Source organism: Mustelus asterias, chromosome 30, assembly GCF_964213995.1.
Source record: "Mustelus asterias chromosome 30, sMusAst1.hap1.1, whole genome shotgun sequence".
Lineage (NCBI taxonomy): Eukaryota > Metazoa > Chordata > Chondrichthyes > Carcharhiniformes > Triakidae > Mustelus > Mustelus asterias.
In genome coordinates this window covers 18,337,284-18,359,406 of record NC_135830.1, presented here as the reverse complement: position 1 = coordinate 18,359,406, position 22,123 = coordinate 18,337,284, and the positions used below count along the sequence as shown (strand labels likewise).

Genomic DNA, 22,123 nt, shown 5'->3' with positions numbered 1-22,123 from the left:
CTGCTGAAACCCTCACCCATGCCCGTGTTACCTTTAGTCTTGACGATTCCAATACATTTCTCGGCAGCCTCTCACATTCTCCCCACTCCCACACGGAAACGTGAGATCATCCAAAACTCTGCTGCCCGTCTGCTTCCTCACACCAAATCCCATTCACCCATCTCCCCCGCCGAGCTCACTGATCGACAATCGGCTTTAAGTCAAGTCGTACCTCGATTTTAAAATTCACAACCCTCGTTTTCAAATTCCTCCATGTCCTTATCCTTCCCCATCTCGGTAATCTCCAGTTTCACGGTTCTCTGAGATCATAGAATAGAATCCCCGCAGTGCAGGGGGAGGCCATTCGGCCTATCGAGTCTGCACTGACAACAATCCCACCCTATCCTTGTAACCTCACGTAATCCCCCTGACACTAAGGGGCAATCCCACCCAGATCTGTTCCCCCACAACCCCAAGTATGAATCCCCTAACCTACACATTTTGGGACACAAAGGGGCAATTTAGCATGGCAGCCAGATATCTTCACTCTTCTCATTCTGGCCTCTTCAGAATTCCTGATTTTACATCATTAGTGACAGGGCATGGATGTGAAACACTGAAATTCCCTCCCTAAACGGTCCATCTCTCTCCTGATTCAAGATCTGCCTCACCAATCAGGCTTTTGTCCATCTAATATTATGCTCTGTCACTTATAAAATCTCTACAGTGCAGAAGAGGCCATTTGGCCTATCAAGTCTGTACCGACATTCTGACAATCTTATCCAGGCCCTCTTCTCCACCCTATCCCTGTAACCCATTTACCATGTCTGATCCATCCAACTTGGGACACTAATTTAGCATGGCCAATCCGCGTAACCTGCACATCTTTGGACTGTGGGAGGAAACCGGAGCACCCGGAGGAAACCCACGCAGACACGAGGAGAATGTTCAAATTCCAGACCAGGTAATCACCCAAGGCCTGAATTGAACCTGGGTCCCTGTTGCCGTGAGGCAACAGTTTTTTTTCTTTATGAAACTCCTCTGAAATACCTTGGGGTGCTTTCATTCCCAGTATTTTCATTTCCAGATCTATAAGTAATGGACTTGAGGAGGAACTGCTTCTCCCAGAGGGTGGTGAATCTCTGGAATTCTCTGCCCACTGAGGTGGTGGAGGCTACCTCGCTGAATATGTTTAAAGCGCGGATGGATGGATTCCTGATCGGTAAGGGAATTAAGGGTTATGGGGATCAGGCGGGTAAGTGGTACTGATCCACGTCAGATCAGCCATGATCTTATTGAATGGCGGGGCAGGCTCGAGGGGCTAGATGGCCTACTCCTGCTCCTATTTCTTATGTTATGTTCTTATGACTTGCTGCCATTTGGAACAAAACTGTTTTCACCACTAAGGCTCCGCTGTGATGTAATAGTCTCTATGACATCATCGTGCCAGGACTGGATGACATCATCAGAGTCCATTGTTTCTGAATGATCCACATCAATAACAACAGGAAATACTCATCAAGCTGAGCACATTATCTAGGCTGACACTGCAGTCTGACACTGAGGGACTGCTGCACTCTGACACACAGTGTCCTTCACATGGAGCTTGTGGAGGGTCTGGCCACAACCTTCCAATCCTCTTTATAGAGCCAAAGGACTGAGGGATTGTAAATGTTACACCACTGATAAAAAAACACAGCAATTACTGAACAATCAGCTTAACATCAGCGGTGGGGAAAAGTTGAAGCCAATATCTGGTACTTGGAAAAGTATGGATTATTAATTCCAGCATTTTCTGTTTTTAATACTGAAACTTCCCTGGATCTCTAAGCTGGGAGAGACACTCTGGAGGGTATGGGAGCTGGGACTTGTCCATGAGAGTCGCTGAAGGTATGAGAACTGATATAATCAAGAAAGGAGAAAAGATCCAACATTAGAACAGTCGGTAACAGGACATCAATTAATCTCCTCTTATCCTGGAGAAATCAAGGACTTGACACACTGCCTTTGAAACAAAGCTGATTTATTTAACAGACATCAAGATATTAAACTCCACCTCAGTTACAGAGATTACTAACATCAGTCGAAATAAACCCCAATTGTCAGAATGAACATGGTTCTGTTTTGGATGTGATTAAGAGTGACAGTAACAGAATCATAGAAACCCTACAGTGCAGAAGGAGGCCATTCGGCCCATCGAGTCTGCACCAACCACAATCCCACCCAGGCCCTACCCCCACATATTTACCCGCTAATCCCTCTAACCTATGCATCGCAGGACTCTAAGGGGCAATTTTTAACCTGGCCAATCAACCTAACCCGCACATCTTTGGACTGTGGGAGGAAACCGGAGCACCCGGAGGAAACCCACGCAGACACGAGGAGAATGTGCAAACTCCACACGGACAGTGACCCGAGCCGGGAATCGAACCCGGGACCCTGGAGCTGTGAAGCAGCAGTGCTAACCACTGTGCTACCGTGCCGCCCTGACAGGGCACATTCAGTGGAACAGAGGGTAAATATAAGTTATTTCTGCTGGTTTGACAGTCTAGGAATCGGCGGCATTGTCTAAAAGTTCAAAGCAGACCCTTCAGGAGTGAAGTGACACAGGAGACAAAACAGGCCATTGGACACAACCAGTCCAGTTCAGTGTATCTTCTCCAAAGGAGCTTCCTCCCACCTTTCCGCAGCTCACTCTCTCATTGTAATCCTCTCATTTCCCGTTAAATACTAACATACATACGGACATATGAAATAGGAGAAGTAGGCCATTCAGCCCCTCAAGCCTGCTCCACCATTCAATAAGACCATGACTGATCTGTTTGGGTTGAGTTCCACATTCTCCATTTACCCCAGGTAACCGTTGATTCCCATGCCTAATCTATCTACCTCCACCTTATAAATATTCAGTGACCTCGCTTCCACCGCTTTCTGAGGTAGAGTTCTGAAGTCACACAACTCAGAGAATAAAACTCTCCTCTCTGTCCTATAAGGGTGACACCTAATTTTAAAACTGTGCCCCCGAGTTCTGGACTCATCCACAAGAGAAAACATCTAACAGTAATTATAGACCGGTTAGTCTTACTTCGGTGGTTGGTAAATTGATGGAAAGGGTCCTTAGGGATGGGATTTACGACCATTTAGAAAGATGCGGATTAATCCGAGATAGTCAGCACGGATTCGTGAAGGGCAAGTCGTGCCTCACAAATTTGATAGAATTTTTTGAGGAGGTAACTAAGTGTGTTGATGAAGGTAGGGCAGTTGATGTCATATACATGGATTTTAGTAAGGCGTTTGATAAGGTCCCCCATGGTCGGCTTATGATGAAAGTGAGGAGGTGTGGGATAGAGGGAAAGTTGGCCGATTGGATAGGTAACTGGCTGTCTGACCGAAGACAGAGGGTGGTGGTCGATGGAAAATTTTCGGATTGGAGGCAGGTTGCTAGCGGTGTGCCGCAGGGATCAGTGCTTGGTCCTCTGCTCTTTGTGATTTTTATTAATGACTTAGAGGAGGGGGCTGAAGGGTGGATCAGTAAATTTGCTGATGACACCAAGATTGGTGGAGTAGTGGATGAGGTGGAGGGCTGTTGTAGGCTGCAAAGAGACATAGATAGGATGCAAAGCTGGGCTGAAAAATGGCAAATGGAGTTTAACCCTGATAAATGTGAGGTGATTCATTTTGGTAGGACAAATTTAAATGTGGATTACAGGGTCAAAGGTAGGGTTCTGAAGACTGTGGAGGAACAGAGAGATCTTGGGGTCCATATCCACAGATCTCTAAAGGTTGCCAGTCAAGTGGATAGAGCTGTGAAGAAGGCCTATAGTGTGTTAGCTTTTATTAACAGGGGGTTGGAGTTTAAGAGCCGTGGGGTTATGCTGCAACTGTACAGGACCTTGGTGAGACCACATTTGGAATATTGTGTGCAGTTCTGGTCACCTCACTATAAGAAGGATGTGGAAGCGCTGGAAAGAGTGCAGAGGAGATTTACCAGGATGCTGCCCGGTTTGGAGGGTAGGTCATATGAGGAAAGGTTGAGGGAGCTGGGGCTGTTCTCTCTGGAGCGGAGGAGGCTGAGGGGAGACTTAATAGAGGTTTATAAAATGATGAAGGGGATAGATAGAGTGAACGTTCAAAGACTATTTCCTCGGGTGGATGGAGCTATTACAAGGGGGCATAACTATAGGGTTCGTGGTGGGAGATACAGGACGGATATCAGAGGTAGGTTCTTTACGCAGAGAGTGGTTGGGGTGTGGAATGGACTGCCTGCAGTGATAGTGGAGTCAGACACTTTAGAAACATTTAAGCGGTTATTGGATAGGCACATGGAGCACACCAGGATGATAGGGAGTGGGATAGCTTGATCTTGGTTTCAGATAAAGCTCGGCACAACATCGTGGGCCGAAGGGCCTGTTCTGTGCTGCACTGTTCTATGTTCTATCCTTTCCACATCCCGCTTGTCAATACTGCTCAGGATCTTATAAACTTCAATGAAGTCACCCCTCAATCTTCTAAACGCCAGTGGAAACAAGCTCAGCCTTTCCAATCTTTCCTCATAAGACAACCTGCTGAATGCAGGCATCAATCGAGTGAATCTCCTCTGAACCACCTCCAAATCATTTACATCCTTCCTTAAATAAGGAGACCAAAACTGCGCACAGTATTCGAAATGTGCTCTCATCAATGCTCTGTATAACTGGAGCAAACATCCTTACCTTGACGTTCAATTCCTCTCATAATAAAGGGCAACACAGGTGGAGAAGGTGGTGAAGAAGGCATATGGTATGCTTGCCTTTATAGGACGGGGTATAGAGTATAAAAGCTGGAGTCTGATGATGCAGCTGTATAGAACGCTGGTTAGGCCACATTTGGAGTACTGCGTCCAGTTCTGGTCGCCGCACTACCAGAAGGACATGGAGGCTTTGGAGAGAGTGCAGAGAAGGTTTACCAGGATGTTGCCTGGTATGGAGGGTCTTAGCTATGAGGAGAGATTGGGTAGACTGGGGTTGTTCTCCTTGGAAAGACGGAGAATGAGGGGAGATCTAATAGAGGTGTACAAGATTATGAAGGGGATAGATAGGGTGAACAGTGGGAAGCTTTTTCCCAGGTCGGAGGTGACGATCACGAGCTCAAGCTGAGAGGGGCGAAGTACAACTCAGACATCAGAGGGACGTTTTTTACACAGAGGGTGGTGGGGGCCTGGAATGCGCTGCCAAGTAGGGTGGTGGAGGCAGGCACGCTGACACCGTTTAAGACTTACCTGGATAGTCACATGAGCAGCCTGGGAATGGAGGGATACAAACGATTGGTCTAGTTGGACCAAGGAGCGGCACAGGCTTGGAGGGCCGAAGGGCCTGTTTCCTGTGCTGTACTGTTCTTTGTTCTTTATAACATTCCATTAACCTTCTTGATTATGTGCTGTATCTATTAACTTTTAGTGACTCGTGCACAAGAACACCTAAATCTCCCTGCACCTCAGCATTCTGCAGTCATTCTCCATACCAATTATTGTATTGGTGTAAAGTAAATCTGGTTCGCTCATGTCTTTTTGGAAGGAAATCTGCCACTCTTATCCAGCCTGGTCTATATGTGACTCCAAACCCACAGCTACACTCTTCACTGCCTTCTTGTATTTACACTCTGCTGTACCAAACTACTCCATTTTGGCAGGTCAAATGGGATGAAGGAGTACAATATAAAGGGAAAGACTCTTAGTACGGTAGAGGATCAGAAGGACCTTGGGGTCCGGGTCCAGATGACTCTAAAATCGGCCCCGCAAGTGGAGGAGGTGGTTAAGAAGGCGTATGGTGTGCTGGCCTTTATCAATCGAGGGATTGAGTTTAGGAGGCCGGCGATAATGATGCAGCTATATAAGACCCTCGTCAGACCCCACTTGGAGTACTGTGCTCAGTTCTGGTCGCCTCACTATAGGAAGGATGTGGAAAAGATTGAAAGGGTGCAGAGGCGATTTACAAGGACGTTGCCTGGATTGAGTGGCATGCCTTATGAGGATAGGCTGAGGGAGCTCGGTCTTTTCTCCTTGGAGAGACGTAGGATGAGAGGAGACCTAATAGAGGTATATGAGATGTTGAGAGGCGTAGATCGGGTGGACTCTCAGAGGCTTTTCCCAGGGTGGAAATGGCTGCTACGAGAGGACGCAGGTTTAAGGTGCTGGGGGGGTCGGTACAGGGGAAATGTTAAGGGGAAGCTTTTCACACAGAGGGTGGTGGGCGAGTGGAATCGGCTGCCGTCAGCGGTGGTGGAGGCAAACTCAATAGGGTCTTTTAAGAGACCCCTGGATGAGTACATGGGACTTAATAGGATGGAGGGTTATAGGTAGGCCTAAAAGGTCGGGATATGTTCGGCACAACTTGTGGGGCCGAAGGGCCTGTTTGTGCTGCAGTTTTTCTATGTTTCTATCTAAGTACATTTTAACACATCTACATTATTCAAGTATTTATATTTAAGTACACTTAAGTACATCTATAATATTCACTTTACCCACTCCCTTTGGGAGTCAGTTCCACAATCTCACCATTCTCTGGGTGAAGACGTTTATTTCTGAATTCCCGATTGGATTTCTTGGGAGATTGTCTTCTATCGATGGTCTCTGTTTCCTCTTGTGGGGAAGAGCAAAATTATTCTCTTTGAATCCTCTCCATCAGAACCTTTCCTCGTTTTAAACGCCTCCCATTCGGACACACCCTCAGCCATCCTTTTTCTAACGAGCGACGAGACCCAGGACTGCACACAGAGCTCGCTGTGAATTTTAGTCAGGAGGGGGGAGAGTCACAGATTTCCCATGAAAGGGGATCAGGCTCAGAGTGATGTTGAAATTAATTGAGGCGCAACAGTTTGGAAATGATGCTAAATAGACAATATTAACATACAATCCGTGACAGGTGAAAAGAGTTTCTCAGTCCTGGGTGACGCAGAGTGAGTGCTGGTCTCTGTAGCCGGTGGCTGCAGCCTCCTCTGAACGGTTTACTGGTGTGAGCCAGAGTGTGAGTGTTGGGCTGAATGCTGCAGGAAAGGATGTCCCGAGGCATGGTACATTGGGGAAACTATGCAGACGCTACGACAACGGATGAATGAACACCGCTCGACAATCACCAGGCAAGACTGTTCTCTTCCTGTTGGGGAGCACTTCAGCGGTCACGGGCATTCGGCCTCTGATATTCGGGTAAGCGTTCTCCAAGGCGGGCTTCACGACGGCGCAGAGTCGCTGAGCAGAAACTGATAGCCAAGTTCCGCACACACGGGGACGGCCTCAACCGGGATCATGTCACACTATTTGTAACCCCCACAGTTTACCTGGACCTGCAGAGTTTCACTGGCTGTCCTGTCTGGAGACAATACACATCTTTTTAGCCTGTCTTGATGCTCTCTCCACTCACGTTGTTTGTTTCTTAAAGACTTGATTAGCTGTAAGTATTCGCATTCCAACCATTATTCATGTAAATTGAGTCTGTGTCTTTATCTGCCCTGTTAGTGAACAGAATTCCCACTCACCTGAAGAAGGGGCTTGGAGCTCCGAAAGCTTGTGTGGCTTTTGCTACCAAATAAACCTGTTGGGACTTTAACCTGGTGTTGTTAAACTTCTTACTGTTGGGCTGAAGCCAGTGCTGATCAGTTTGAAATTGTTTTGTTCTTGAGAGCCTGTTTTAACCTTTACACAGACAGTGGGTTCATGTATGGATCATGCGATCCAATAGGATCAAGATTAGAAATATCTTCTTCCAGGGCCTGTGCTGGACATAGCCTGGGCAGCGATAACAGGCCTGTCCTGTGTTTGTCACCCAGCAAGCTGCTGTGGAAGCTTTCATCATAAGAAAGAGTCAGCTTCTTCTATAATACTTAGATGAATGGTTTGGTGAATGGTTTAGTGAATGGTTTAGGTGAATTGACCCGAACAGGCGCCGGACTGTGGCGACTAGGGGAATTTCACAGTTACTTCATTGCATGTAAGCCTTACTTGTGACTAACAAATAAACTTTAAAAACTTACTTATATTCCATACATCCCTAAAGATTTTGGAAGGTGGAATCTGTTACTCGGATTGAACTTGTCTCCGTTCCTGAGCTGTGGGGAGTTCTGTACCAGGCGGGAGGGGTAACATTTGGGAACTCTCAATTCTCCACCAATTCCCATTCCTTCTTCCTGGTAGGTAATGGAGGTGTCGCTGTGCGTGATGTGGTCAGCAAGAATTGTCAGCAAGGATTAATCAGCACTTTCTAATTGGAGAAGTTCATCAGTGGAACCTCTCAGTCACTGAATTGTAGAATTCGGGCCAAAGATCAATTCGGGATTAAAGCAAAAGTTCAGAATCTTGTAAACTAACTTCTGATGCGAGTTCCTGAATTATGGGGAAAGATCGCAGACAACAGTTCTTAAAGAGACACTGCAGCCCCGAGAACACAATCAGCTCCAGATGCAGAATATTAAACTCCAGCCCAGTTACAAGGATTACTAATATCAAGAAAAACAAGCAAGCTGTCAGTGATTCAGTCCTGAATGTGATTGGGCAGTGGCACTGCTACCTCACAGCACCAGGGATCCCCGGGTTCGATTTCCGGCTTGGGTTACTGTCTGTGCGGGGTCCGCATGTTCTTCCCCAGTCTGCGTGGTTTTCTTCTGGGTGCACCGGTTTCCTCCCATAGTCCTAAAGAGGTGCTGGTTTGGTGCATTGGCCATACTAAATGTTCCCTCAGTGTACCCGAACAGGCGCCGGAGTGTGGCGACTCGGGGGATTTTCACAGTAACTTAATTGCAGTGTCTCGGGGGCAGGGAATTCAGATGGTGTTCGTAAAGCAGAAGTGGAAATGAATAGGGTTGGGAAGCATTTTCTGATCAGGGCCAGTGTGATCTCCTGGACTCGTTTCGATCGCCTCAGGGGGTCGGAGAGGAATTTCCCAGATTTTTTTTCCCCATATTGGCCCTGGGGTTTTCACTCTGGGTTTTCGCCTCTCCCTGGAGATCACATGGTCTGGAATGGGGGGGTGGGGGTGAGTTAATAGGTTGTGATGAACAAAGCATCGTAGCTGTGAGGGACAGCTCGGTGGATAGGATATTAGGATGTAGATAGGCTGGAAAATTGGGCGGGGATCCTGGATTCAGGATTCAATCCTGGACCGGGGAGCGGCGCGGGCTTGGAGGGCCGAAGGGCCTGTTCCTGTGCTGTGTTGTTCTTTGTTCGTTTGTAATGTAAGCCTACTTGTGACTAATAAATAAACTTTAAATAACAAGTGGTAACACAAAATCCACTCCCTCCCGTCACTTGTGAAGTCGCTGGTGTCTCACCAGGTGAGATGAACAAGTGAATCCTTTCCCACACTGGGAGCAGATGAATGGCCTCTCCCCAGTGTGAACCCGCCGGTGTACACTGAGGTTGCCCGAATGCCTGAAAGTCTTTCCACAGGAAGTGCAGCTGAATGGTTTCTCCCCAGTGTGAACTCGCTGGTGTGACACTAGATTAGATGAATTAATAAATCCCTTCCCGCACGCGGAGCAAGTGAACGGCCTCTCCCCAGTGTGAACTCGTCGGTGTAATGCTAGGTTGGCTGACTCAGCGAATCCCTTCCCACACACAGAGCAGGTAAACGGCCTCTCTCCGGTGTGACCTCGCTGGTGCGAGATGAGAATGGTTGAAAGGCTGAAGCTCTTCCCACAATCAGAGCAAATGAATGGTTTTTCTTCACTGTGAGTGTGCTGATGTCTCAGGAGATTGGACGAATTAATGAACCTCTTCCCACACGTGGAGCATCTGAACGGCCTCTCCCCGGTGTGACCGCGCTGGTGGACTGCTAGGCTGTATGGCTGACTGAATCCCTTCCCACATACAGAGCAGGTGAATGGTCTCTCCCCAGTGTGAGTGCGTCGATGAATTTCCAGCTTGGAGGGGGCAGTGAATGCCTGGCCACAGTCCCCACATTTCCATGGTTTCTCCATGGTGTTCGATGCTCAACTGAACCTTGTCCACACGGAGAACAGTTCCTCCCACTGTAAATGATGCAATGTCTTATTCAGGCTGATTAAAGCTCTTTCCACACTCAGTGCCTTGGAGCACTCTCACTCGGGGTGTGTGTCTCGGTGCTTTTCCAGTTACACCGATGTTTGAAAACTTTTCTCACAGACAGAACAGACAAACATTTCTCTTTCCGCATTCAAAGGTTGATGATATTCAGTTCCTGATGAATCAAGTGATTGTCAAATCTTGATGTGATGTTTGGTTCAAGTCACATGTCTGCTAGTTCTCTCCTCCTAATATCCTGTAAAAGGAGTTCATAAAAGTCATCACTGTCAGTCCAGGATATGAATTCAGGACAGACAATTCTAATTTCGATGGAACATTTTTTTTCATCTCTTATTCCCAAAACTGCAGATCCCTCTCCCACAAACACTCCCTTCTCCCTGAACTGAAATCAAAATAATGTTGGTTAATTCTGTCTGTATCCTTTTAAAAAGTTTGTATAACTAGAGATAACAACATGCTTCATAATTCACTTCATTCATTACTTCATAGAAATCATAGAAACCCTACAGTACAGAAAAAGGCCATTCGGCCCATCGAGTCTGCACCGACCACAATCCCACCCAGGCCCTACCCCCCTATCCCTACATATTTACCCACTAATTCCTCTAACCTACACATCTCAGAACACTAAGGGGCAATTTTAGCATGGCCAATCAACCTAACCCGCACATCTTTGGACACTGGGAGGAAACCGGAGCACCCGGAGGAAACCCACGCAGACACGAGGAGAATGTGCAAACTCCACACAGACAGTGACCCGAGCCGGGAATCGAACCCAGCTCCCTGGAGCTGTGAAGCAGCAGTGCTAACCACTGTGCTACCGTGCCGCCCTACTTGTGACCAAACAATCTGAATCACCCTGACCCACCACAAAGAATAGCAAATGTTAATGTTGTGTCCAGAACTTACGGCGTGGAGATTTAAGAAACAATCCATGAAGGTGGTCTTTATAAACTTTCCCCCCTCCCCCCCCCGGGTTTTCCTACCTTATTCCTCGCCCTCTCAAACAAAGTTAAACCCGCTGTCAGTCTTGGGGCCCATTCTGGTTCCTGCTCGTTTTCTGATTAATTAAATTGAACATTTAGAAGACCTAAGCCAATGTTGTCGATCTTGTGGGTGACGGGAATGTGGAACTCGCTGCCCGAAAGGGTGGGAGAGGCCGGAACCCTCACAACAACAGGGAAGCGATGGCCTAATGGTATTTATGTCCAGACTATTAATCCAGAAATTCAGCTGATATGCTGGGGACCCGGTTTCGAATCCCGCCACAACAAGATGGTGGAATTTGAATTCAATTTTTTAAAAAATCTGGAATTAAGGATCTACTGATGACGGTGAAACCATTGTCGATTGTCGGAAAAACCCGTCTGGTTCACTCAAGTTCTTCAGGGAAGGAAATCTGCCGTCCTTACCTGGTCTGGCCTACATGTGACTCCAGAGCCACAGCAATGGGGTCGACTCTCAGCTTCAAGGGCAACTAGGGATGGGCAATAAATGCTGGCCAGTCAAAGACGCCCCATATCCCACAAATGAGTAAAAAAGATAGAAATTGCCCCCTTCCCCCCCTCCTGCTCCAGGGTCAGTGAAGTGAGTTAAAGGTGATTCTCATTCACAAACCCATTGCTGCATTGCCTTCCTGAAGCCCCATTTGTCCACTGGGGCCTGGCCCCGGGAGGAAGCGCTGCAGCTGCCGTTTGTGTTGGGTGTTGAGGCGGTGCCGCTAGTTCCTTATTGGGGGGGGTGTTGAAGCCTCCACTGGGTGTGTGGAGCCTCCCCTCCCACCCACTGCCCCTAACGCTGCCTCCGCTTATCCGCCTCCTCCCCGCCTGGAGATCAGACAAACAAGCGCCTGTCCCTCGGACAGGAGCCCCACGTCACAATGCCCCACGTCACAATGCCCCCGGGGACTGATTGACGGCAGCTCCCGGGCCACTGGGGAAGAGGGGGCGGGGCTGGAGGACCGAGCGGGAGCGGCTGGTCCTCCAGCCAATCGGAGTGACTGGGGGGGGGGGGCGGGGACGGGACGGTGATTGAAGCATGCGCACTGAGGGCAATGGCGATGGCGTTGGCGAGAGGCTGTTTTATGGATCCAAAAACAGTAAGCAGAATATCAGGGATAAGGGGGGGAATGATAGATCTGGTGGGGAGGCTTTGTAATCATGTCGTGAAAGCCCAATCCACGAAGAAGAATTCCAAAGTCCCCCCATTTGCAAGGCGGGGGAACGCAACTTCGAGTGTTCGGCCTGGGTTGGCGACCGCCATCTTTATTAGGGGCAATGTGCAACAGGGCGTGGGCGTGGCCGCCATCTTTGTAGGGGGCAATGTTGTCAATGAGTGGGAGGAGCTTGTTCCCCATTGTTCAGAATGGAGACAACCTGTCCATCAAACTGCATCAAACCTCTGAGTCCCAATGTTGGCGGCACGGTAGCACAGTGGTTAGCACTGCTGCTTCACAGCTCCAGCGTCCCGGGTTCGATTCCCGGCTCGGGTCACTGTCTGTGTGGAGTTTGCACATTCTCCCTGTGTCTGCGTGGGTTTCCTCCGGGTGCTCCGGTTTCCTCCCACAGTCCAAAGATGTGCGGGTTAGGTTGATTGGCCAGGTTAAAAATTGCCCCTTAGAGTCCTGGGATGCGTAGGTTAGAGGGATTAGCGGGTAAATATGTGGGGTGGGATTGTGGTTGGTGCAGACTCGATGGGCCGAATGGCCTCCTTCTGCACTGTAGGGTTGCTATGATTTCTATGAATGTCTTATTGATGAGGCAGAGAAGTAAAAAAAAAGGATGCAAATCCTGCTGTTCGGATTCCACTGCCCCGTGTTTTTTTTAAAAAGGCAAGATGCTGGCACAGTGGTTAGCTCTGCTACCTCACAGTGTCAGGGGCCCGGGTTCAATTCCAGCCTTGGGTGACCGTGTAGAGTTTGCATGTTCCCCCCATGTCTGCGTGGGTTTCCTCCAGCTGCTCTGGTTTCCTGCCCCTGGCCAAAGACGTGCAAGTTAGGTTGATTGGCCATGCTAAATTGCCGCTTAGTGTCAGGGGGATAGCAGGAGAAATCATAGAAACCCGACAGTACAGAAAGAGGCCATTTGGCCCATCGAGTCTGCACCGACCACAATCCCACCCAGGCCCTACCCCCATATCCCTACATATTTTACCCACTAATCCACGCATCCCAGGACACTAAGGGGCAATTTTAGCCTGGCCAATCAACCTAACCCGCACATCTTTGGACTGTGGGAGGAAACCGGAGCACCCGGAGGAAACCCATATGTGGGGTTACAGGAATAGGGCTTGGTGAGATTGTTGTCGGTGCTCAATACGGAGTAACTATAATCCCTCATTCTGGTAAATCTCCTCTGCACCCTCTCAAAGAGCCTCACATCCTTCATAATGTGTGGCGATCACTGGTTAGCACAGACCCAGATGTTCTGTGTTCCTGTCTGTGATCTCATCAAACAGCCACAATTACACAGTGACTTCACCCCCACTCCCCAGGTATTTCCCATTCTCTCGAATACACCCTGACACACTAACTCTGTTTCTTTATCTGCAGATACTGCCTGACCTGCTGAGAATTTCCAGCATATTCTTTTTCCATTTCAGATTTCCAGCTGCAGTATTTTCCTATTATTTTGTTGCACGCTTTGTTCACAGAATTGAGTCTGGAAACGCAGACAGACCAATTAAAAACCTGTTTAGCTTATTGGGCATTGGTTGTTGAAGTTGGTGCCTGGGCTCCAGTTTAAGTCCTTCCTCATTGGGTCATTGAATGTTTACAATATAGTCCGAGGCTGTTCTACCCATCCAGCCTATGTTGGCTCTCTGCGAGGGCAAATCGGCTCCTCTCATTCCCCTGTCCTTTTACAAGACCAGCAGCAAATATTCCCCATCCACAGTTACTGTGGAAAAGATGGTGTTTGACCATCTTGAACTACTGCAGTTTGTGTGGTGAAGATGCTCCCACAATGCTGTTAGGTAAGGAATTACAGGTTATTCACCCAGTGATGATGAAGCAACAATGATCTGTGTCCAAATCAGTAATAACAGTTACTATTGATGTAGCACTTTACATGTGATAGGACATTCCAATGTATTTCACGGAAATGTTACAAGCAACCGACAACAATCTTACACATTGATTTCTCTTGATCCTATAAATATTTTAGTGTCACAAGTAGGCTTGCAATGAAGTTACTGTAGAGAGAAATAATAGAGTTTTACACGGGTGGCACGGTAGCACAGCGGTTAGCACTGCTGCTTCACAGCTCCAGGGTCCTGGGTTCGATTCCCGGCTCGGGTCACTGTCTGTGTGGAGTTTGCACATTCTCCTCGTGTCTGCGTGGGTTTCCTCCGGGTGCTCCGGTTTCCTCCCACAGTCCAAAGATGTGCGGGTTAGGTTGATTGGCCATGCTAAAATTGCCCCTTAGTGTTCTGAGATGTGTAGGTTAGAGGAATTAGCGGGTAAATATGTAGGGATATGGGGGTAGGGCCTGGGTGGGATTGTGGTCGGTGCAGACTCGATGGGCCGAATGGCCTCCTTCTGCACTGTAGGGTTTCTATGATTCTTTCTATGATTCAACAGTAAGTTCGCGGACGACACGAAAATGGCTGGACTTGCAGATAGTGAGGAACATTGTCAGAGGCTACAGAAGGATATAGATAGGCTGGAAATTTGGGCAAAGAAATGGCAGATGGAATTCAATCCAGATAAATGCGAAGTGATACATTTTGGTAGAACTAACCTAGCGGGGAGCTATACGATAAATGGCAGAACCATAAAGGGTGTAGATACGCAGAGGGACCTGGGTGTGCAAGTCCACAGATCTTTGAAGATGACGGCACAGGTGGAGAAGGTAGTGAATAAGGCATATGGCATGCTTGCCTTTATAGGACAGGGCATAGAGTATAAAAGTTGGGGTCTGATGTTGCGGTTGTATAGAACGTTGGTTCGGCCACATTTGGAATACTGCACCCAATTCTGGTCGCCTCACTACCAGAAGGACGTGGAGGCTTTAGAGAGAGTACAGAGGAGGTTTACCAGGATGTTGCCTGGTATGGAAGGGCTTAGTTATGAGGAGAGATTGGGTAAACTGGGGTTGTTCTCACTGGAAAGACGGAGGATGAGGGGTGACCTAATTGAGGTGTATAAAATTATGAAAGGCATAGATAGAGTGAACGGTGGGAAGCTTTTTCCCAGGTCAGTGGTGACGTTCACGAGGGGTCATAGGTTCAAGGTGAGGGTGGGGGGTGGAGGTTTAACACGGATATCAGAAGGACGTATTTTACAGAGAGGGTGGTGGGGGCCTGGAATGCGCTGCCGGGCAAGGTGGTGGAGGCGGACACACTGGGAACGTTTAAGATTTATCTAGATAGCCACATGAACGGAGTGGGAATGGAGGGATACAAAAGAATGGTCTAGTTTGGACCGGGGAGCGGCGCGGGCTTGGAGGGCCGAAGGGCCTGTTCCTGTGCTGTATTGTTCTTTGTTCTTTAACATTTCACCCTGAGCCACATAAGGAGATATTAGGGCAGATGGCTAAATGTTTGGTCAAAAAGATAGAAGGATCTTTAATGAGGAAAGTGATGTGGATAGGTTGTTTGGAGGAAATTCCACAGTTTATGGGCCTTGGCAGCTGAAGGCTTGGTCACCAAAGGCGGAGCAACTAAAATCACAAGTGTTCTCGAGGTCAGAAATATAGGAGCACAGATATCTTCAAATGTTGAGGCCACTGGGGATTACAGAGATCAGGAGAGGCAAGACTCCAGATGGAATTGAACAGAAGGTTGAGAATTTTAAAATTTAGGTTTTGGAGATTACATCAAAGTTCTGTTAGACATGTCTCCCCCTCCCACCCTGCCGCTCCCTCTTTCTTCCCATCTGTTTCTTTCCCTCTCTCTGTCGCTCTCTTATCACTCTCTGTCTCCACCCATAGAAACCAGAATGTTCTGTGGACCCAGACCAGGCGGCAGGTTCCTTTTCCTGAAGGATATTATTGAACCAGTTCGGTTTTTATGACAATCCAAGTTTCCGTGTTTTTCCTAGTGCCAGCCCCACAAACTACCAGATTCGGGTCCGATTCCCGGCTTGTGTCGCTGTCTGTGTGGAGTTTGGACCTTCTCTTTGTGTCTGTGTGGGTTTCCTCCGGGTGCTCCGGTTTCCTCCCACAGTCCAAAGATGGGCGGGTTAGGTGGATTGGCCATGATAAATTGCCCCTTAGTGTCAGGGGGACTAGCTAGAGGTTATGGGGGTAGAGCCTGGGTAGGATTGTGGTTGGCGCAGACTCAATGGGCCGAATGGCCTCCTTCTGCACTGTAGAGATTCTATGAACATGCCTTTGTGTTTTTGTGGGTTCCCTCTCACTCCCTTTTTTCTGTTTTAAATCAATCAGGGTATTAGAAGGATTGGATTTTCAGTCAGGAAACTGAAATTCAACATCACATCACATCAGGGTATTAGAAGGATTGGATTTTCAGTCAGGAAACTGAAATTCAACATCACATCAACAGAGTTGCCCAACCTATTGTAGGATGAACGCCATCAGCTTTTGAACATGGAAGAAGGAAGCACCATTCACAGTGGGGAGAAACCGTACACGTGTTCTGTCTGTGGACAAGGCTTCAGTCAATCATCTGCCCTGTCAAAACACAAGGGCAGTCACACTGGGAAGAAACCATGGAAATGTGGAGATTGTGGGAAGGGATGCAGAGCTCCATCTGAACTGGAAACTCATCGGCGCACTCACACTGGGGACAAACCATTCACCTGCCCAGACTGTGGGAAGGGATTCATTAACTCTTCCAACCTGTTGACACACCAGCGAGTTCACACAGGGGAGAGACCGTTCACCTGCTCTGAGTGTGGGAAGCACTTCACTTCTCCATCCACTCTGCTGACGCACTGGCGGCTTCACAATGGGGAGAGGCCTTTCAAATGCCCAGATTGTGGGAAATGCTACAAAAGTTCCTGGGAGCTGATCTCGCATCAACGCGTTCACACTGATGAGAGACCATTCAGGTGTTCTCACTGTGGGTCTGGGTTCAAGGCATTATCGGACCTCACCATACACCGGCGCACTCACACTGCGGAGAAACCGTTCACCTGCTCTGAGTGTGGGAAGGGATTCACCCGTTCGTCCAACTTGCTGGAACACCAACGGGTCCACACTGGGGAGAGACCATTCATCTGCTCCGAATGTGGGAAGGGTTTCACACAGTCATCTAGCCTGCTGAAACATAAGCGAATTCACACTGGGGAGAGGCCGTTCATCTGCTCCAAGTGTGGGAAGGGATTCACTCAGTTATGCAGCCTGTTGAGACACCAGCGAGTTCACACTGGGGAGGGAGACCGTTTATTTGTTCTGAGCATGGGGAGAGATTCACTCAGTCCTCCAGCCTACTGACGCAGCAGCGAGTTCACTCTGGGGAGAAGCCATTCACCTGCTCTCAGTGTGGGAAGGGATTCACTCGGTCTTCCCACCTGCAGGCACACCAGCGAGTTCACACCGGGGAGAGGCCGTTCACCTGCTCAGTGTGTGGGAAGGGATACACTCAGTTATCCAGCCTGCTGAGGCACCACCGAGTTCATCAAGTTGAGAAATCTTTCGAGTGCCCAGAAAGTGTGACCGACGTTCCCAGGAACTGATGTCTGATTAATGTGTTCACAGTGATGAGAGAGCATTCAGGTCCTCTCAGTGAGGGACCGAGTTCAGAAAATCGTCCAAACTCACTGAGCACAAGCAAATTCACACCGGGGAGAGACTCTGTTCATCTGCTCTGAATTTGCTTATTTATGCAACCTGCTGAGCCATCCCCGAGTTGGCAAGTGACTGCATTGTGTTGGATTTTGTTCGTCACGTCCAGCACTGAACCATGTTTATTGGGTCTGGTGTAACTCCAGCCCTGTTATGGGTGGTAATATTAGGGATAAACGTCACATCAATGACAAAAGCAAATTACTGGGGATGCTGGAATCTGAAACCAAAAGAGAAAATGCGGGAAGATCTCAGCAGGTCAGGCGGCATCTGTAAGGAGAGAAAAGAGCTGACGTTTCAAGTCCAGATGACCCTTTGTCAAAGCTTTGACGAAGGGCCGTCTGGACTCTCAACGCCAGTTCTTTTCTCTCCTTACAGATGCTGCCAGACCTGCTGAGATTTCACATAAATGCTATCTGTGTTCAATGCAATGTATTAAGTGTTTTCAACAGCTCCAACATAAATTAGTTTTTTTTTGCCTGTCTCCCTTTCCTTCCGTCTCCTTCATAGAAATCATAGAAACCCAACAGTGCAGAAGGAGGCCATTCGGCCCATTGAGTCTGCACCGACCACAATCCCACCCAGGCCCTACCCCCACATATTTACCCGCTAATCCCTCTAACCTACGCATCTCAGGACTCTAAGGGGCAATTTTTAACCTGGCCAATCAACCTAACCCGCACATCTTTGGACTGTGGGAAGAAACCGGAGCACCCGGAGGAAACCCACGCAGACACGAGGAGAATGTGCAAACTCCACACAGACAGTGACCCGAGCCGGGAATCGAACCCAGGACCCTGGAGCTGTGAAGCAGCAGTGCTAACCACTGTGCTACCGTGCCGCTCCTTGTGACCATCCAATCAGCTGCCTTTGCTGCTTTCCTTGCACTAGCCCACCGTGCCAAACTGCCTGTAAAGATCTCCAGTACCACAGTCCTGAACCCTATCGAAGGTCTCTCTTATATCCCCTCGTGCCTTCTCAAGGCTCATCTCGTCCATGAGATTCACCCCATGCTCCATCAACCCGATTCCCATTAAAATTCTGATTTCCCAACAGCCCATGTTAGCTGATATTGCTCTATCTCTCTCTTCCCCTTAATTTAAGAACATAAGAAATAGGAGCAGGAGTAGGCCATCTAGCCCCTCGAGCCTGCTCCGCCATTCAATAAGATCATGACTGATCTGAAGTGGATCAGTTCCACTTACCCACCTGATCCCTATAACCCCTAATTCCCTTACCGATCAGGAATCCATCTATCCGTGATTTAAACACATTCAACGAGGAAGCCTCCACCACTTCAGTGGGCAGAGAATTCCAGAGATTCACCACCCTCTGAGAGAAGAAGTTCCTCCTCAACTGTGTCCTAAACTGACCCCCCTTTATTTTGAGGCTGTGCCCTCTAGTTCTAGCTTCCTTTGTAAGTGGAAAGAATCTCTCCACCTCTACCCTATCCAGCCCCTTCATTATCTTATAGGTCTCTATAAGGTCCCCCCTCAGCCTTTTAAATTCCAACAAATACAAACCCAATCTGCTCAGTCTCTCCTCATAATCAACACCCCTCATCTCTGGTATCAACCTGGTGAACCTTCTCTGCACTCCCTCCAAGGCCAATATATCCTTCCGCAAATAAGGGGACCAATACTGCACACAGTATTCCAGCTGCGGCCTCACCAATGCCCTGTACAGATGCAGCAAGACATCTCTGCTTTTATATTCTATCCCCCTTGCGATATAGGCCAACATCCCATTTGCCTTCTTGATCACCTGTTGCACCTGCAGACTGGGTTTTTGCGTCTCATGCACAAGGACCCCCAGGTCCCTCTGCACAGCAGCATGTTGTAATTTTTTTCCATTTAGATAATAATCCAATTTGCTATTATTTCCTCCAAAGTGAATAACCTCCACCATAATTTACTGCCCTCTTGCCTTGAAATCCAGCATTTTCACCCATCCTCAAAAAACATTCCTGAAAACTACTGCCCAATGTCTAACCAGCCTTTCCTCTCCAAAGTTCTTGTCATCTCTGAAGATGCCCAGGAATTCTATGTTTTCAATCCCTCCAACAAGATTTCTGCCCCTGCCACAGTGTTAAAACAGTTCTTTATAACAGTAACAAATCATCTAACGTGACTATGACAAGGATTACTATTCCTTATTGTCCTTTTTGGACATTCTGCAGTCTTTGACACCATTGACAGAACCATCCTCCTCCAATACCTCTCTACTATTATCCAGTTGGGTGCAATAGCGCTCTCCAATTCCTTTTTTCACAATACAGTTGTAGCCAGAGACTCACCTGCATTATCTGTGATTATTTGAGTTAGACTATCACAAACTCACTCGCTCGGTAAGTGTCAGTGCATTTGGATACAAAAACATTCCATTATTACTCACACTGTGACCATTACTGGTAGACAAAGTTATTTTCACAGCAGCCCTTCTTGAGAGAACATAAGAAATAGGAGCAGGAGTAGGCCATCTAGCCCCTTGAGCCTGCCCCGCCATTCAATAAGATCATGGCTGATCTGAAGTGGATCAGTTCCACTTATCCGCCTGATCCCCATAACCCCTAATTCCCTTACCGATCAGGAATCCATCTATCCGTGATTTAAACATATTCAACCAGGTAGCCTCCACCACTTCAGTGGGCAGAGAATTCCAGAGATTCATAGAAATCATAGAAACCCTACAGTGCAGAAGGAGGCCATTCGGCCCATCGAGTCTGCACCGACCACAATCCCACCCAGGCCCTACCCCCACATATTTACTCGCTAATCCCACTAACCTACGCATCTCAGGACTCTAAGGGGCAATTTTTAACCTGGCTAATCAACCTAACCCGCACATCTTTGGACTGTGGGAGGAAACCGGAGCACCCGGAGGAAACCCACGCAGACACGAGGAGAATGTGCAAACTCCACACAGACAGTGACCCGAGCTGGGAATCGAACCCGGGATCCTGGAGCTGTGATTCACCACCCTCTGAGAGAAGAAGTTCCTCCTCAACTCCGTCCTAAACTGACCCCCCTTTATTTTGAGGCTGTGCCCTCTAGTTCCAGCTTCCTTTCTAAGTGGAAAGAATCTCTCCACCTCTACCCTATCCAGCCCCTTCATTATCTCATAGGTCTCTATAAGATCCCCCCTCAGACTTCTAAATTCCAAGAGGATCAACATCAACAGAATACAATGAAGAGATTACAATCTACATCCCTAGCTCATGGTGGTACAAATATCTGCTAGTTCCCATTCAAGTGCAAAGCATAGCAGAATAGCTGTGTATTGCTGTTACTGTGTATTGCTGTTATTGCTGCAGGGCAGCACGGTGGCACAATGGTTGGTATCCTGCCTCACAGCGCCAGGGACCCAGGTTTGACCCGGCTTGGAATACTGATTGTGTGGAGTTTGCACGTTCTCTCCACGTCTGCAAGGATTTGCTCCGGGTGCTCCAGTTTCCTTCCACAGTCCAAAAGTCATGCTGGTCAGCTGCATTCTCCCTCCTTGAATGCTAAATTCTCCCTCCGTGAACCTGAGCGTGTGCTGGAGTGATTAGGTGATTTTCACAGTAACTTCATTGCAGTGTTAAAATAAGCCTACTTATGACGGTATTTTTTTTTCTTAAATTATTAAAACAGATTGACAAGTGTACCACATGGTAGGTTGTTGCATAACATAGAACATTACAGCGCAGTACAGGTCCTTCTGCCCTCGATGTTGTGCCGACCAGTGGAACCAATCTAAAGCCCCTCTAATCTACACTATTCCAATATCATCCATATGTTTATCCAATGACCATTTGAATGCTCTTAATGTTGACGAGTCCACTACCGCTGCAGGCAGGGCATTCCACGCCCTTACTACTCTCTGAGTAAAGAACCTACCTCTAACATCTGTCCTATATCTCTCACCCCTCAATTTAAAGCTATGTCCCCTCGTGCTAGCCCTCACCATCCGAGGAAAAAGGCTCTCACTATCCGCCCTATCTAATCCTCTGATCATCTTGTATGCCTCTATTAAGTCACCTCTTAACCTTCTTCTCTCTAACGAAAACAACCTCAAGCCCCTCAGCCTTTCCTCAGACGATTTTCCCACCATACCAGGAAACATCCTGGTAAATCTCCTCTGCACCCTTTCCAACACTTCCACATCTTTCCTATAATACGGTGACCAGAACTGTACGCAATACTCCAAATGCGGCCGCACCAGAGTTTTGTACAGTTGCAGCATGACCTCCTGGCTCCGAAACTCAATCCCTCTACCAATAAAAGCTAACACACCGTACGCCTTCTTAACAACCCTATCAACCTCGGTGCCAAGTTTCAGGGATAAGGTTAAATCTCACAGGATCCAACGTGAGGTAGCTAAATGG

At 48.0% G+C, this 22,123-nt stretch overlaps 2 protein-coding genes across 4 annotated transcripts in view; one reads left to right on the top strand and one right to left on the bottom strand.

Annotated features, from left to right (window-relative positions):
* Window positions 1-3,653: 3,653 nt before the first annotated feature.
* On the bottom strand, window positions 3,654-11,784 carry LOC144480827 (uncharacterized). Of its 3 annotated transcripts, none has more exons than XM_078200445.1 (2): window positions 10,996-11,784; window positions 3,654-10,244 (listed from the first exon to the last, which is right to left on the bottom strand). In XM_078200445.1, the coding sequence occupies exon 2, from the start codon at window positions 9,922-9,924 to the stop codon at window positions 9,250-9,252; it is 675 nt and encodes a 224-aa protein (XP_078056571.1). In that variant the 5' UTR covers window positions 9,925-10,244; window positions 10,996-11,784; the 3' UTR covers window positions 3,654-9,249. The 3 variants fall into 3 exon arrangements, with proteins under 3 accessions (XP_078056571.1, XP_078056572.1, XP_078056573.1); XM_078200446.1 differs by having other exon boundaries at window positions 11,422-11,784; XM_078200447.1 differs by lacking the exon at window positions 10,996-11,784 and adding an exon at window positions 10,919-10,964.
* Window positions 11,785-16,408: 4,624 nt separating this feature from the next.
* Window positions 16,409-22,123, top strand: part of LOC144480929 (uncharacterized) — a 98,611-nt gene continuing 92,896 nt past the window's right edge. Inside the window, 2 exon segments of the mRNA XM_078200553.1 lie at window positions 16,409-17,331; window positions 17,415-17,633. Coding sequence (XP_078056679.1) covers window positions 16,558-17,331; window positions 17,415-17,633 — 993 coding nt within the window. The 5' untranslated portion in view covers window positions 16,409-16,557.